The sequence below is a fragment of the Artemia franciscana genome, chromosome 1 (genome assembly GCF_032884065.1).
Source record: "Artemia franciscana chromosome 1, ASM3288406v1, whole genome shotgun sequence".
Lineage (NCBI taxonomy): Eukaryota > Metazoa > Arthropoda > Branchiopoda > Anostraca > Artemiidae > Artemia > Artemia franciscana.
In genome coordinates, this window is record NC_088863.1 from 69,044,777 (window position 1) to 69,061,294 (window position 16,518).

General features: G+C 36.5%; 1 protein-coding gene across 2 annotated transcripts in view; it reads right to left on the bottom strand.

The window, feature by feature from the left end:
* Positions 1 to 1,181: 1,181 nt before the first annotated feature.
* Positions 1,182 to 16,518, bottom strand: part of LOC136033316 (protein suppressor 2 of zeste-like) — a 66,616-nt gene continuing 51,279 nt past the window's right edge. The window contains exons 8-9 of one of the 2 annotated variants that reach the window (XM_065714106.1): positions 7,062 to 7,142; positions 1,182 to 3,892 (exon numbers count right to left, since the gene is read on the bottom strand). In XM_065714106.1, coding sequence (XP_065570178.1) covers positions 1,706 to 3,892; positions 7,062 to 7,142 — 2,268 coding nt within the window. In that variant the 3' untranslated portion in view covers positions 1,182 to 1,705. The remainder of the gene's footprint in view (positions 3,893 to 7,061; positions 7,143 to 16,518) is intronic. The other variant, XM_065714113.1, reaches the window with a different exon arrangement.

Here is a 16,518-nt window from a genome sequence, read left to right on the forward strand (position 1 = left end):
TTGCTAACAGATCTGACGTTCCAACAACTATAGTTATTCGTGATTTTGCTTGTTTTATGACTGTAGTTGGTTTTCCCATGGATATGGCTTGTTGGTTCTTCGACTTCGTCGCCATATTCAAAGTCGCATCGCCTGCCGATAACGCTGTAGAATGGTTGGCTTCATTACTTCTCGACACCCACACCGAAAGGGCCACATCACTTGCCGGGGAACGCCGTAGCCGTACTCATAATTTTTCTAGGTCTAAGGTCCATTGATATTTCTTGGGAATAGAGTCGATCGCAAGGTCCCCTGTCTTGCGGCAAGGCAGCCCTTCGGAGAAGCTGTTGTAAACAGATCTGGATCTTAATCTCTGCCACAGTTGTACTCCTATAAATTATTCTCCCACGATGGTGTTATTCCTCACCATGCAATTTAACCCATCGCTGGGAGAAGGTTTGTAATTCATTGGACGTGTCCACATGCCGGTGTGCCCTGCTGAGAGTACATTTGACGACCCTTCTTCCTCCTACCCTGTATTTACTTCCCCTGGGCGAAGATGCCCCAGTTTCTATCATGAACTCCCAGGGACCAGGTCCCCCTGGTTCGTGCTTGCTATAAAGGTACCCTACATATCGATAGGGCGTTCCCCTATCCGCCACCTGGAGACGTGCTGAGTGGCCTGGGGGAAGCACCTACTGAGAAGATGACTCAGTGTAACTCAGCACACTATAAAGTCACTGTGCCAATTTTTAAACGGACATTTAGAGTCAGTTCCTATTACCTTGGACCACAGTAGAGATATCTAGATATCTCTACTGTGCCATGGACAAAGAAGCTTTTAACCTCCAACTTTTTTCAGATGGATTCTGTTGAAATTTCGATCACCAACCTTAAATAGGCATAGTTTGATTTGTTTTTCTTTACTGACAAGGCAGAAAGTTATGACAACAGCTTGACTACTTTCATTTGCCTATATTCAAACTGTTTCTTACCTTAAATGTTTTAAGACTGATTTTAAACACAAGAAATTTAAAATTAGACATAAAAAGGGATTTAGTGTCAAAGCATTGGAGAAAATTCATTTGAAAACAAAATTACGGGATAAGGCGAGAAAAATATTGCGTACAATTCTTCGCTTCTTTTGATCCAAGCCAAAAGGACACAATTTACTACAGCTGAAGGGACATAAAAACAATATTAAAATGCATAAATTTTTATTACAAAACGATATACCGGTTTGAATGTATATGAGAAACAGTAAATTTACAACTTTCATCCACAAAATCTATCTTCCATAGCACAAAACTATACCTGCTTGAAAAGGAAACCAGCAAAAACTGCCAAGAGAAAACTAGCAGATGAAAAACAAGAAAAAGAAACAAGAAAAACAGCAAACAAAAAGTAGAAGAACTAGTAACAATCAAAATTCCATCTGGGTTTGCTGGGGAAGGAGTGATCGATTAAAACTTCAATCAAATTTTTTTCTTTTTTTTTGTCAAATATAAATAAAGTTTAGTTTAGAATGGAAAAGTCTTGTACTTGTGAGGAGAAGAACAAACAATAGCTAAAACTTGACGAAAGTTGGTATTTGACAACTGAATTCCGCTCTTACAAATGATTACAGCAATAACAAATCTTTTGATACTTGAAACATATCACCCCAAAACTGTTTACTGTACATGACTTGTTGCTCTTTTTAAACAAAACGAAAAGAAAATTATAACTATTCGTTTTTAACTTCTGAAAATTTCCTCGCCTTATTCTCTGGGTTTACAATGCTAACAGTTAGTTCTTTATTTGAAGCAAGTTTTGTCTCCATAATCCGTTTCGGAACAGGAGCATTGGACGTCGCAACTGTATCGCGTCCTTGAGAAACTCCAGCACTCAGTAGTTGTGTCAATCGCCTTTGTTGCAAAAGAGAAGGATTGGGAATTTCTCGGACACTTGAGTTCAGTCCCATTCTAGGACTTGGGGATGTTGCACTCCGACAGTTTTGCTGAGACTGAACAAAATGACGAATATTGACATTAACGGGATCATTGTTCGATTTGAAAGTCGGATTTTTTGCTTTTGTTACATTTGGTAGCTTAGTCATCATTGACGCCTGCGACCCATCAGACGAAGAGCTTGAAGAAAGACGACATGATTCTTGCTGAGCTGTTGGAGTTCTCTGACTCTGTAGCTGAGCAAGAGCATTCCAAGTCAACATATTCCGCATTCTTTCAAATTCAGCCCGATTCGTTAACGGCGAAGTGGTACCAATAGCCTGTTTGGCAGCCGAAGCTGCATACATAGCTGCTTGTAGCTGCTGCATCTGTTGCCTTTGCGCTAGTGCCATGGACTGAAATAGTTGGTTTTGAGCCATATTTTGATGTTGAATATTCATGGCATGATTTGTGAAGGTGTTTATATTCCCGTGCTCAGGTAATTGAAAATGTCGTGGCTGTGTTAACTCTTTGTTAGAATGTATATCCGTACTTGGCTTTGCTGTCGATGGCTTTTCTGTAATGGAGACAGCTGACAACGTTGGAGTGCTCCGCTTAGCAGGAGGGGATGGGGATTTTCTATCTTCCATGGCACTAACACTAGAACTTCTTGATGTCGACGTCGATGATTTACCAGACAAATCAAGAATTACTGCAGTCACTTGAGTAGAATCACTGTCTTCTTTCAGGGCCATTTTTCCGGGCTCGCTTCTTTTAGCAGCCTCCATGATTTTAACTGCTGGCTTTTTATTACTAGCAATAGTTTGCATGCTGCGTGCAATTAATGGTGTTGGTATTTCAGATATTGCAATTAAATTTGGCATAGTTTTTGCGGGCCCGTTACTAGATGCCTTCCGTTTTTTAGAAGAAGAATCGCCGTCACTTGAATCACTTTTTGAATGTGAACTATTGTCGGTATTAGTTTTGTTCTCTGGTGAAACCGTAAAAGCACTTCCCTTAATGTCATACGTTGTTCCATTTGTCATGTTTAGTTTTTCATCTTTATTTACATCATTTCCATTTGTCTTTGTTTTATCTTTAGTCTGTTTGAGCAGTACATTATGAGTAGAAATATCAGTTTTTGGTGTTCCATATTGACTATCTTCCCGTGACTGTTCAATTTTACGAAGTTCTGGTACTTTTCTTGCTGTCTGAGGGATAGAAATTGTCATTTCGTTTGTGGAGTTAGTCACCGCAACTTTGACACTGCAATTAGTCGAATTTTCTTTCATGTCTAGTATATTATTCGGACAATTTCTAGTACGTTTGTCTTCAATGATAGCTTCTTCGGACTCAGTAACACAACCAACTTTTAATTTAACTGGGGACTTACTTGGTGGTTTAGGACCAAAACTTGCAATGGAGGGTAAAGATACATTATCAGGTTGCAGAGGTTTCGAATCAAAGTCAATTTTCGAGACTTTTTTAGTTCTATTTTTTCTTGTAGACTTTACCTTAAGTGAATTCCAGTTCCCAGATTTTAAGTTAAACTTTACGGCAGGAATATCCCATAACTGACCCAATTTATCGCTTTTTACTGGAACTGATAAGTTTTGATACTCAGTTATAGCTTCCCCCTCCTGATATTCATCCAACTTTTCAGATTTAGCTTTAGCAATAAGCTTCAGCCTTGCGCTTTGACTGATATCTTCCAGTCGCGCCTTCTTCGACAAACCGTTCACGCCCGTCTGCATTTTCGCTTTGGAAGTGTCTGACAAATGTCTTTTGACGCCGCATGTTTCATTTAAATCAGCCTTTATTGGCACAAGCCCTGGAGGCACTTCTGAGCTAGTACTAGGAGATTCTTTCTTGCTCCTTTTAGTCCCTTCATTTTCATGAGATTCTATATCTCTTGGAGAAGTTTCAGCGATAATATTGTGACGCTTAATTTGGTAGATTCGATAGTAGAGTCGTAATGGCTCCTCCTGAAATAAATAGAAACATATGACACGTGTATACTGCAACCTATGACAAGAAGGGGGAGGGAAAAAGCTTTAATAAACCACCAAAACATTACGATCATATAAAAAAACATAATAAATTACATCTAACTTGTAAAAATTTGATATTTTAGAGAGGAAGAGGCATAATGGAGGAGGGGGCAGTGGTGCAATTTCCCTTTATGCCTGGGAGGTATTTTTATGTTGTTATAGCATCTTAAGGTCTATCTATAATTTTATGTTTGTTCTTGTAATTTAATAGAGGTATTGTAGGTATCTTTGTCTAGGCCAAGTTCTTCGAGCTTGTCTCCCCATGGGCCTATGTCATATATATATATATATATATATATATATATATATATATATATATATATATATATATATATATATATATATATATATATATATATATATATATATATATATATGATTAATAAATAAATGAACAAATGAATAAATGAATCAAAAAAAGTAAGAATTAAATACATCAGGATATCCTCTATTTTTCAGCTCCTACTTGGAGCCACCATTAATAAAATAAAATTAACACATAATCTCCTTCCCTCACATACTTAAAGCATGACTTTAACATGAATTGAATAAACAATATTTATACCAAATATTTTTTAATAGCAATAATTGTTATTATTGTCATTCAAATTTTATTATGCTTCTTCTACAGAGGGTAAAGCAAGAGGGTAAACCTCGCAGATTTCTATGGAGAAGCGCGGGATTTTGGCGGCCAGGGGGACTGCCCTCATATATTTTGAAGAACACCTTTCTTTGTTTCCCCGAATATCTTTGAAAACGCTTTAGAAATGAAATTAGAATAGAATGCCATTAATTCTCTGAAGTCTAAAACATTACGACAAAGTCGAATCCAGTCTCAGCTAATCAAGGGGCAATATGGACTGAAACTTGGGTTTGGGGTTATTCTAATTTTTTTCCTCTCCTATACAATACTTCTTTCCCCTTAAATCTCTGTAACGAGCACAACTGTGACGGTTGCACTTCGACAAAATGAAGCCAACTTCATTTACACACATTTACAACTTCATTTACAACTTCATCTACACACTGTGATTCTCGTAGAATTTTTAAACCGAATACTAAATATGATGTTCCCTGAACATCTTTAAAAACACTTTAAAAATGAAACTGGAATAGAATAGCATTAGTTCTCTGAAGCTTAAAACATTACAACAAAGTCAGATCAAGTCACTGGTCAGAGAAAAATTGAATAAAAAAAGTTTCTTTTTGAACTGAAAGTAAGGAGCAACATTAAAACATAAAACGAACAGAAATTATTCTGTATACAATGAGGGCTGCCCTTTCGTTGCTCCTCACTCTTTACACTAAAGTCTTAAAGCTCGCTTTATGCGCTAAAGTCTTAAAAGCTCTTTTAAAATAACTCATTCAAAATCAAGGGCCCTTGTGTTTGAGTTGTCTTTCCTAAAGAGCCAGGACAAAAATTCAAGCCTTAGCATAAAAATCAAGGGTCAAGGAAGAGACAGACCCCGTCATAAACTAGAAGAATTTTTGTTCGTTTTAAGTTTCAATGTTGCTCCTTACTTTCAGTTGAAAAAGCAGTATTTTATTTTATTTCATTTCTGACAGTTTTTTCAATCGAGCCAAGAAATCTTCCCCCCAGGTGTAGCATTTCTGATAAAAAAACTTCCCTGGAAAAGTTTCTCCCTATGGACAATTTTCTCCGTGCAAAATCCCCCCTCCATACCGCACAAAACTAAACCCGAAAAATTCTGTATATTCCCAATAACAAATTCTAAATGTTAACAATATGGGGAAATTGCGTAACTTAGAGCCCTTTTCCCAGGGATCATAGAGGGGCATGTCATCACCAAAAGCAAACTGATGAAACCTTTCAACTTTGTTGAATAAAACGCCTATCTTAAATTCTTGATAAGATGTTCATGGGGACAAATGAGCGTGGGAGGGGGGCTGGGTATTCTCCAATCATCTTGATCACTGAAAAAGGGCGCTAAAACTTCTGATTTCTATTCGAATGAGCTATCTCCCAATTTTTTATGACCATTGGTTCGATACGATAACCCTTGCAAAAAAAAAACCAAAAAAACAAACAAACAAATAAACACACATCCGTGATCTTTCTTCCGCCAAAAATACAAAATTCCATATTTTTATAGGTAGGAACTTGAAATCTCTATGGTAAGATTCTCTGATATCAAGAATGTGATGGTGGGATATTCGTTAAGATCACTCGACTTTTTAGGGGTGTTTTCTCTCATTTTCGAAAATAAGACAAACTTTCTCAGGCTTGTAGCTTTTGCTGGGTAACATTAAACTTAATAAACATTAATTATTTGGAATCAACATAAATAGTCATTTTCAACATAAATAGTCATTTTCAACATAAATAGTCATTTAGAATTTCAACGACTACTGGGCTCAGCATAAAAAGGCAATTTTTTACGGACCTATTGATATGAAAATTCTGTTTTTTAGAATTTCGTTAATTATTGGGCACCCCTTACTTATAGTTCTTTACCACGAACTGTTTGACTACTACTGAACCTTTGTCCGATACCGATTTAAAGTAAAATCAAACAGAATGAGGGATGTTTACGTTATATTTTGCAAAGTAGCATGTAATTATTGCATGGGGCCAAAAAATACAGTTTTCGATTGTCCTTAAGTCAGAACCTGCAGTACGAGGGCTGAAGTGAAACTTCATAGTCTGTCAGATATGGGCGCTGACGGGGCGAAAGACCCCCTAGGAAACAAGAGGATATTAACAATTGTGAGGAAATGGGAAAACAAGAAATGTTTCCATTAAAATCTTGGCAAAATAATGCTTCCGATAATACCCCCCCCCACGAAGTCTCCTGGCGGAAAGCGCGATGTTTCAGACGGCTGAAGTTTTTATTCCAAGCTTTTGTTTGTCGAGCCATTTCTGTGGTTTCGTGTGGAAAGCTTCAAGAGGGCAAGCGAGCAGGCAGCACATTCAAATGTACGCAGTGCCCCAGCAACACGTATGCAAGGTGCTAATTTTTAACTGTGTATATATATATATATATATATATATATATATATATATATATATATATATATATATATATATATAGAGAGAGAGAGAGAGAGAGAGAGAGAGAGAGAGAGAAATAAAGCAAAATACCTGTGTCCATGACGTGATATAAGCAACATCCAGCAAGCGATATTCTGGTAACAGAAGCTCAGAATGACATAATATATCAACCTATTTTAAAATAGAAACAAATTATTATTTATATAAGGTAATAATTCTAATACTCACTTAGAGTAAAATCAGAATAAAATCAACAATTTCACGCCTTTGTTCTGCTATCAGATTAAGTGTCGCCACAGTTTCTGTTTTTGTTTGTCTAAGCTGTTTCTGTTTTTCAAAAAAAAAAGAAAAAAAAAGGAGCAGAAAACAGAAACAGGACGTCTGTTTTTGCCGGACTTGTTCTGTTTCTGTTCTTTTCTTGTTAACCTCTTTTTTCCGTTTCTATTTTTTTAGCCTATTTTCTTTTTTTCGTTTAAACAAGTGCTTGCGTATACGTTATTGTTAAAGCTGGCTACCTTGGGGACGTGGGAGGGGGGGGTTTGAAAGGTCTTCATGCTTTGGTCACCTCCTTCACCTTTGCGTCATCAATGCTTTCATTTCTGGGGAAAAAGTAGACCAAGTTCTTGAATGTGAATCTGATGACAATAATGATAAACTGGAAGAAGGTTCAAGTAGACAGCAAGCGGGTGTGGCTCTTAGGGTAAGCAAAGTAAGCAGTCGCGTAGGGCGCCGACTAACAGGGGGCGCCGAGTGACAGGGGCACCTTGAGCAAAGGGCATCGTCTGTGGCAAAGGGTGTCAGAGGCGGACTATGTGTCGGAGGGAGAGACAATCGTCGACCATCATGTGACTTAATCGAGACAAAAATTATAAGATAATTGTTGAGCCTCCGAAACCGGTTTATATCACCTAAAGAATGGCGTGATTTGTTAGGCATGAAATTGCCTGAACTTGAGCAGTGTGTCTATAGTTTTTTGAACAGTGCAAATATTCTATCAGTTATTCTTATTACTAAATAAAAAAAGCACATTTTTTTAACTGAAAGTAAGTTGCGACATAAAAACTTAAAATAAACAGGAATTATTCCGTATATGAAAGGGGCTGTCCCCTCCTTAACGCCCCGCTCTTTAAACTAAAGTTTGACTCTTTCTCACAACTCTGCTTAAAAAAAACAACTTTAGCATGAAGAGCGGGGCGTTGAGGAGGGGACAGGCCCTTTCATATACGAAATTATTTTTGTTCGTTTTAATGTCTCTCCTTACTTTCAGTAAAGAAAAAAACGTTTTTTAAATTTAATTTCTGAACGTCTTTGAATTAATGCAGGATTTGAAGATTGCTCCTCATAAATGAATAGTTAAAATGAAATTTGTGTATTAATTTTCCTTTTTTAACTTATAATAACCTAAGTTGATTTTTGTTCCAGCTATTTAATAATGACTCCTGAATCGCAAAGGCTGTTTAATTAGAATAATAATCTATTTTAAAAGTTAAAAAAAACTTTAGGGTAAGAACCAGGTATTGAGGAGAGGCAACCCCCCTCATATACGTAATATTTTCTGTTCCTTTTAAGTTTTAATGTTGCATCTTGCTTTCAGTTGAAAAAAACTCTTTTTTTTAATTTCTGATTTTTTTAAATAATGCTAGGAAATCCGGCGCCCCCTTCATAGAAAATTTTCTTCCCCAATGAAAAAATTCCTCTATGGAAAGATCCTTCCACGTGACCTTCGCCTCCAGACTCCCATCCCCCACCAGAAAAAAATCTCCCCTGAAAGCGTATGTATGCTCCCCAATAACCTGTTGCATGTAAACAATGGGCGAAGTTCACAAGTTGCAGCCCCTACCCCGGGGACTATGGGGGATTAAGTAATCCTTAAAGACAAAGTAATTAGGTTTTTCGACTATGCTGAACAAAATGGCTATCTAAAATTTTGATCGGGTGACTTTGGGAAAAAATGAGCATGGGAGGGGGCCTAGTTGCCCTTCGATTTTGGTCACTTAAAAGGGCACGAGAACTTTCAATTTTCATTCAAATGAGCCCTCTCGTGATATTCTAGGGCCAATAGGTCGATAGGATTACCCCAGGGAAGAAAAAAAACAATCAAACAAAAAATATAAATGAATAATCAATCATGCATCTGTGATCTTTCTTCTGGCAAAAAATACAAAATTTCACATTTTTGCAGATAGGAGCTTGAAATCTTTACAGTGGGGTTCTCTGACACGCTGAATCCGATGGTGTGATTTTCATTAAGATTCTAGGGGTTTTAGGGGGTTTCCCCTCTTTTTTCGAAAATAGGACAGCCATCCTCAGGCTTGCAAATTTTGATGGGTAAGACTAAACTTGATGAAAATTATATATTTGAAACCAGCATAAAAACCGTTTCTTTTGATGTATAAATTGGTATCAAACTCCCGTTATTTAGAGTTTTGACCACCCTTGAGCCGTGTCACTCCTTACTTGCAGTTGATTACCACAAAGTATTGGATTGCAAAATGACCACAATTTAGTGAATTTTAAATTCAAATCGCTATCTGTTTACAATTCAAATGATAAGAAACAATATTAATTTAATCATTTCTGTTCAAGCGATAATTTCCTTTTGTTTACTACGTCAACTCAGTACGGACAGACTGCCCAATGAGTTTTCAAACACGAAAGCAAGAAAAATGTGTTTTTCATTGCAAAAGTCGATATGTTCAATCGATAAATTGTGAATCACATTTTAACTCCCCCATTTTTAATAAATCATCTTGTTGTTTATTGACATATTTCATTTCAATATTTAAGTTAGAATTATACTACATAACAAAGTTTATTTATTTTTATTGTTAGACTTTTTACTAGAAAACACTGCACACCTTACTTTAAGGGAGTTTAATTATATTTCGGTCTACCAGGGGGAGGGACGCCGAACAATACAAAAAAACGTCTAGGACCGGCCCTAAGAGCAAGAGATAATATACAGACGAAGATGATCTACCCGATGCCATAGATGAAGATTTTGCTAATGCCACGTCTGATATGGGTGACCCTGACAAGTTGGATGAATAAAGTGCACGTGATGAGTACATTAGACTCTGGAGGCAGAACTAGAGACATAGTTTTATTTTATTTTATTTAGATATCTTTTTGAACTAATGCTTTTTCAGCTAAGAAGAAGTTCTAGTCAAACAGTTCGTGGTGACAAACTGTAAGTAAGGAGCGATCCGGTTCAATAGTAACCGAAACTCTAAAAAACGGAATTTTGATACTAATTGATACATCAAGAGAACTGCGTTGAATTATGTCATAGAATCTTAATGAAAATCACACCACCAGATTCGGCGTATCAGAGACCCATACTGTAGAGGTTTCAAGCTCATAACTGCAAAAAAGTAGGATTTTGTATTTCTTGCCGGAGGAAAGATCAGAGCTGAGTGTTTTTTCTCAGGGGCGATCGTATCGAACAAGTGGCCCTAGAATATCGCAAGAGAACTCATTGGAACGAAAAATAAAAGTTCTAGTGTCCTTTTTAAGTGACAAAAATGGAGAGCAACTAGGCCCCCTCCCACGCTCATTTTTTCCCAAAGTCACCCGATCAAAATTTTGAGAAAGCAATTTTGTTAACTAGGTTCAAAAAGTATAATAACTATGTCTTTGAGGATGACTAAATCCCCCAAAGGCCCCAAGGGAAGGGCCGCAAGTTATTGACTTTGCCCATTGTTTACATATAGTATTGGTTATTAGGAAGTATACAGACGTTATCAAGGGGGATTTTTTCTGTTAGTTGAGGGGGGTCGGGTGTTACGTGGGAGGATCTTTCCATGGAGGAAGTTTTCATGGGGGAAGGAACATTGCTATGAAGGGGGTGCTGGATTTCCCAACATTGTTTAAATACGGTCAGAAATCTAAAAAAACAAGTTTTTCAACTGCAAGTAAGGAACAACATCAAAACTAAAACAGGAACAGAAATTATTACACATATTAGGTCAATACCTCGTCAATACCTCGCTCTTTAAGCTTAAGTTTTTTTTTTAGTACTTTCAAAAGAGGTATTTGTTCTAATTAATGGGTCTTAGTAATTAAGGGGTTATTATTAAAGAATTGGAACAAAATTAGAACTTTAGTACAAACAGAGAGGTATTGACTAAGAGGCGAATCCCCTAAAATAGATAGTGATTTCTCTTCCTTTTAAGTTTTGATGTTGCCCCTTATTTTCTGTTGAAAAAACTTATTTTTTTATTTAATCTAACTACAATACATCCTCAGGAGACTGAGAACCTGTAGCTCAATATTAACTTTAAAGCTGGTCCAAAACAGAGCCAGAAGCTTGCAATACTGTTACCTTAGATCTTAGAAAAAAAATTTAGGCAGTTTGCAAAGAAGTGCAAAGGGCTTTACAGTACAAGCCAGTAGAAAAGGTGGCTCTAGTGATTCATCAGTGTTTGTATTAAACGAATTTTAGACACCATGAATACAATAGTAACTGCAACCTAGTGAAGAGCAAATATCAGCCTATAGTAACCGAAAATAAAGAAAATGTGTTTTTGGGAAAAACCGTATAATGCAAAAATTATTTGATACTGATTCATTAATGTTGATTATTGCACAAAAACAAATTTTGCCGTGTTTTCGAAAAAAAAACTAAAACTCTCGAAATGGGCAATGGATCGAAATAAAAAGTACGCCGTTGAAATCAACATGGTCAAAAACTTCTAACCGGAGGTATACAGTCCAAACCCCAAAAACCCAATAAATTCGTAATTTAGCATGGATAGTGCAAGCAATCCAATTTGCAAGGACATTTTAATGAACACCCGAAATAACGATGTTTCTATGTGGCAAATTCAAAGCTTGAACTTCAGTTTATTTTCCATTTTATTCAAAGCTGTTGTGCTTTTGTATTTGAAAGAAACCTTTATTCCTTTTATTTCAAACTCTTTAATCAACATCTTAAGGCGGCAAGAACGAAATCTTGCAATCCCCAGGTCCTCTAATAGATTTTAGAATCGCCTCTGCAGTCGAGGTCGTATTTTACGTGCATGTAGTTGATTAAAAATACGATGGACTAGTGGATTTGGGATGGTTTCAAGGTGGTTTCTTTGTGCAAGCTTTGGAATTGCAACATATAACTTTCCCAGTATAGATGACAGGGGGCAACATCTTAAAAAAAGAAGAAGATAACGAAAAAACAGCTGTTTTTTAAACAGCTGTTTTCTGTTTTTCCAAAAAGCAGCAACAAAATTAGAAAGAGATCACCTGTTTTTGACGGACCTGTTTCTGTTCTGTTTTTTTTTGTTTTTTTCGTTTCTGATTTTCTTAAAAATAGAAACAGAGTCAATACTAACAACACATTAAAAGATAAAATTATAATACAATTTATTCATGGTAAATTAAACACATCTGAAAAATTGACATCATATTCCCACAAAGACTGTTTGGCCTATAATTGTGGGGGAAAACACACGAGTAATTGAAACGCCAACTCTCAATAAAAAAAATATAAAAATAATACCTCCTATTTGTTACACACTAGATATGGCTGAATCCAGGATGGAAAGGAGGGGGAGGTATTGATCCCCCCCAAACCCACCAAATGTTTGTCCACCTCATAAAAAAGTAACAAAAATGAATATAAAGCAAATTTTGAGTTTTTTTTTAAAAAAATTATTTTTTGCAATCCGTAACTCCTCTCTACAAAAAAAAAAAAATATGGATATTATTTCCATATCTAGCTGTAAGGAGGCATGCCATCCTGTTCTTCTGTCACTCGTGCCAATAGATTGCTCTCCGTTAGAAACTGTCACTTTTGCTTATTTCAACAAAGCAGAAGCATCTTTTAAAATTAATAACACATACTTTTCCTTGCAGATTACATAAAAGTCAAAATATTGACAGGGATATGCCAATGAGGTCTATACCAAGGTCTCTGAAATTGTACAATTCTCAATATTCACGAGGTCATTATAATTGCACGCAATATTTCCGCTGACAAAAAATCCTCTCGTATCTGAACTGGGGTGGATATTTCAAGAAGAAGCAAGAAAGCGAAGAAATCGAAGGGATTCTTCCTTAAAACCTCACTCTTTAAGAAAAAAATTGTCTAATACTTAAAAAAAACTTCATATTGTTCCAATTAAAAGGTCTTTTTGTTTCAGGAGTCATTCTAAAGGAATTGAGGCAAAATTTGAACTTTAGTGTCAAGAGCGAGGAGTTGAGGAGGAAGTTACTCCCTATATATACTATTAATTTTGTTCTTTTTAATTTTAATATTGCTCCTTACTTTCAGTCGAGAAAACTTTTTTTTTACATTTAATTTCTGATCGTTTTTAAATAATCCTAGAATATCTGGCCCCACATCCACGGAAAAACCCCCTCCCAACAAAGATATACTCTAGACAATGCAATCCTGGCGAAAATCTACCCAGGACAATTACATTCAACTCCAGGCGTTAAGTTGAGACGGAAAAGAGAAAGCAAGACATATAAAGGGAATTTACATAGGAATTCTCGCAAATTTCCCCAATGTATAATTTCCCCTGACCAGTTCACTCCCTGGAAAATCCCCGAGTGGAAAAATCACTCTCCCCTAAAATGTATGCATGCTTCCCAATAGCATAGGCTATAACGAAAAACGGACAAGTTTTTATAACTTATGGACCTATCCCCTAAAGATTCGAGGGGGGGGGGATCACTTTCTATTCAAAGGCATAGTTATTGGGACTTTTAGCTGTGATGAACAAAATGGCTATCTCAAAATTTTGATCGGACGATTTGGGGGGAAAAGAGGCGGGGAGTTTTTAAGTGACCAATCTTTTTGGTCACTTAAAAAGGACTCTAGAACTTTTAATTTCCGTTCAAATGAGCCTTCTCATGATATCCTAGGACACTGGGTCAATACGATCACCCCCCCCCCAAAAAAAAACAATTAAACACGCATCCGTTATGTTCCTCCTGGCAAAAAATACAAAATGACACATTTTTGCAAATAGGAGTTTGAAACCTCTACAGTAGGGTTTTCTAATACCCTGAATCTGATTGTGTGTATTTCATATTGATTTTGCGATTGATTTTATGATGGTAAGATTCTATAACATTTAGTGTTTGATTCTCCCTTTTTGTAAAATCAGGTAAATTTTCTCAGGCTCTTAACCGTTGGTGGGCAAGACTAAACTTAATGAAACTTGTCTATTTGAAATCAGCTTAATAAGCCTTTTTGTTGGGTATACCTATTGGTATCAAAATTCCGTCTTTTAGATTTTCGGTCACTATTGAGCCGGGTCGCTCCTTACTTACAGTTCGCTACCACGAACTGTTTGATTAAAGAACCGAGTCTTTTACCAAATAACCTTTTGATCTTTTTATTGCCTAAAATTCTGTATTGAAGAACCGATAAGTTGGAATTTAAGTTTTTCCTTGCTCAAAGTTGCACGCGACTGGTTTCAAAACCAGCCAGGTTCTATAAGGGCAGGGGTGTTTTCTCTCCAGAAACAAGGATTAATTTAATTGGCGGATGAAATACATCACAAATATGAACCAATGAAACGAAATCGCCGTTTGACCATGAAATTTGGGAAACTAATCTCTCTTTGACTCATGGACGCATCTAAGAGAGAGCAACGGGGCACTTACCCTAGGCAATGATTTGTAGGAGGACCCGACCGTAAGCAACTTTTAGATCTATTCAAATAAGGTTTGAACCCTAATTTTTCTGTTCTGGCACGCCCCGACGCATACCTTGAAGATGCTACGCATTTATTCGTTCCTTCTAATGAAAAAAAAAGAAGCTTCAGCAAATTAATGTTAATTAAAGACTATCTTAGAAACGGGACAGCGAAGCAGAGGTTGACAAAACTTGGTATAATCTGCATTTTAATTAGATATGGCTTCAAAGCTTTCATACGAAGACATTTTAATAGTCAGAGTACCAGATTCTGTATCTCACTTATTTCAATTAAGTACCCATGCCGGAAGGTACAAAAATGTCAAGGGTGGATCCCAGGGTAGTCGACCATGCTGAAAGTGAATATCGTAGGGCGCGTGTTCGCCGTTGGGGCCTTTCTGAGATATAGGCCAAAAACACCAAATTTGTGTGGGTTGGTGGGTGCAAGATATAGAATCTGGCGCTCTGACTATAAAGAAATTTGCTTCGACAAGAGAACAGAAAAATTAAGTTTTAGTCTATAGAATAAGATTGATTGTTTATTACCTAAATTGTATGTTAAGGCCTCCTCCACGGGAGTCGCGCCAGCATTTCATTGGGAGGGGGGCAAGAATTTTATTCGAGCGCTACTGAAGAAAAGTTACCATTTACCGATCACAGTTCAAGGTTAAACTCAAAATATTACACAATATATAATAAATAATAAGCACATATTGAATCAACATTAAAGCTTTTACTAAGATTATATGCAATGAGTTGCTGTTGGCGACTGCAGTATAGTTTAAAAAAGCTTTTGCATGGGCTAAGGTGAATTTCATATACATTAGAATTTTCAGCAGGCTTCACAACTAATGTTGTAGAATTAATCCCCCCTCCACGTCCCCAACCTTCCATCTCAGCACAGGGTGCTCTACCTTATAATTGAACCACGCACCATTCTAACAGCTGCTAAACTCTTGTTATGCATGATATGAATTTTTATTAAAGTGATTTGGTAGTGGGTTCGCTACTTTATATTAATAAACAGCATTGAAAAAGCGGGCTATATAAAGCAAAAGCAGAAATACAGGGTAATTCTAAGTTTTAATACATATAATTCCACGTCTAATACCATATTGTAACACGAATCTTATGATATTTCAAAAGTAGACGAATGTAGGCTAAATATAAAATAGACCTACAATACACACAGACTTGCAACGAAAGATGTATTTGTCTATGTTTTCTCTTCAATTGCCAACAGTGCAAGCACGTCTTCAGCCATCGAAGGCAAGAAAAAGGTCTTTCAAATGATGCAGACTTCATAGGAATAGTGAAGTACTGTTTAAATAGATCAAATATCAGAGAAAACCCACATTTGAAGGGTTTTCCAGCTAAAACAGATGTTCTTTCTAGAATTTTTGTTTCTTCTTTTATATCCTCAACTCCGTAAAAACACCTTAGCTCAGACGTGTAGCGTTCAAAATCAAGATTATAGTAATTATATACAAAGCTTCCACTCTTTGTTCATTTCGTCTGTACCTAACATTATGCTTAAGTTGTTCAAAACGTCCAAACTGTTCTCTTCAATCCTATTTTCAATCTCTGTAGTTAGAACATCAATAACAGGATACAACACTGTATTTTTGAAAAACTCTTGCGCTGTCTCATATGGATCTACTGTACCCCCACCTAATTTTCTTAGAACTGTACGCTTCCGGGGCAATTTAGGACCTCTAAAACCACGATAATTAGCTAATTCTGAGCTGTAGAGGCAATAATAAGCTACCATGTGACACCCACAATGTGTACTTTTGTAAAAAAAAACGGTGCTTGTGTATTTTTCAGAATACACTCAATAAGTGAAGTTAGGTTCTTTCGTGAAACGAACTACAATGCAGGTACATTTTAATTAGGTAAACCAAA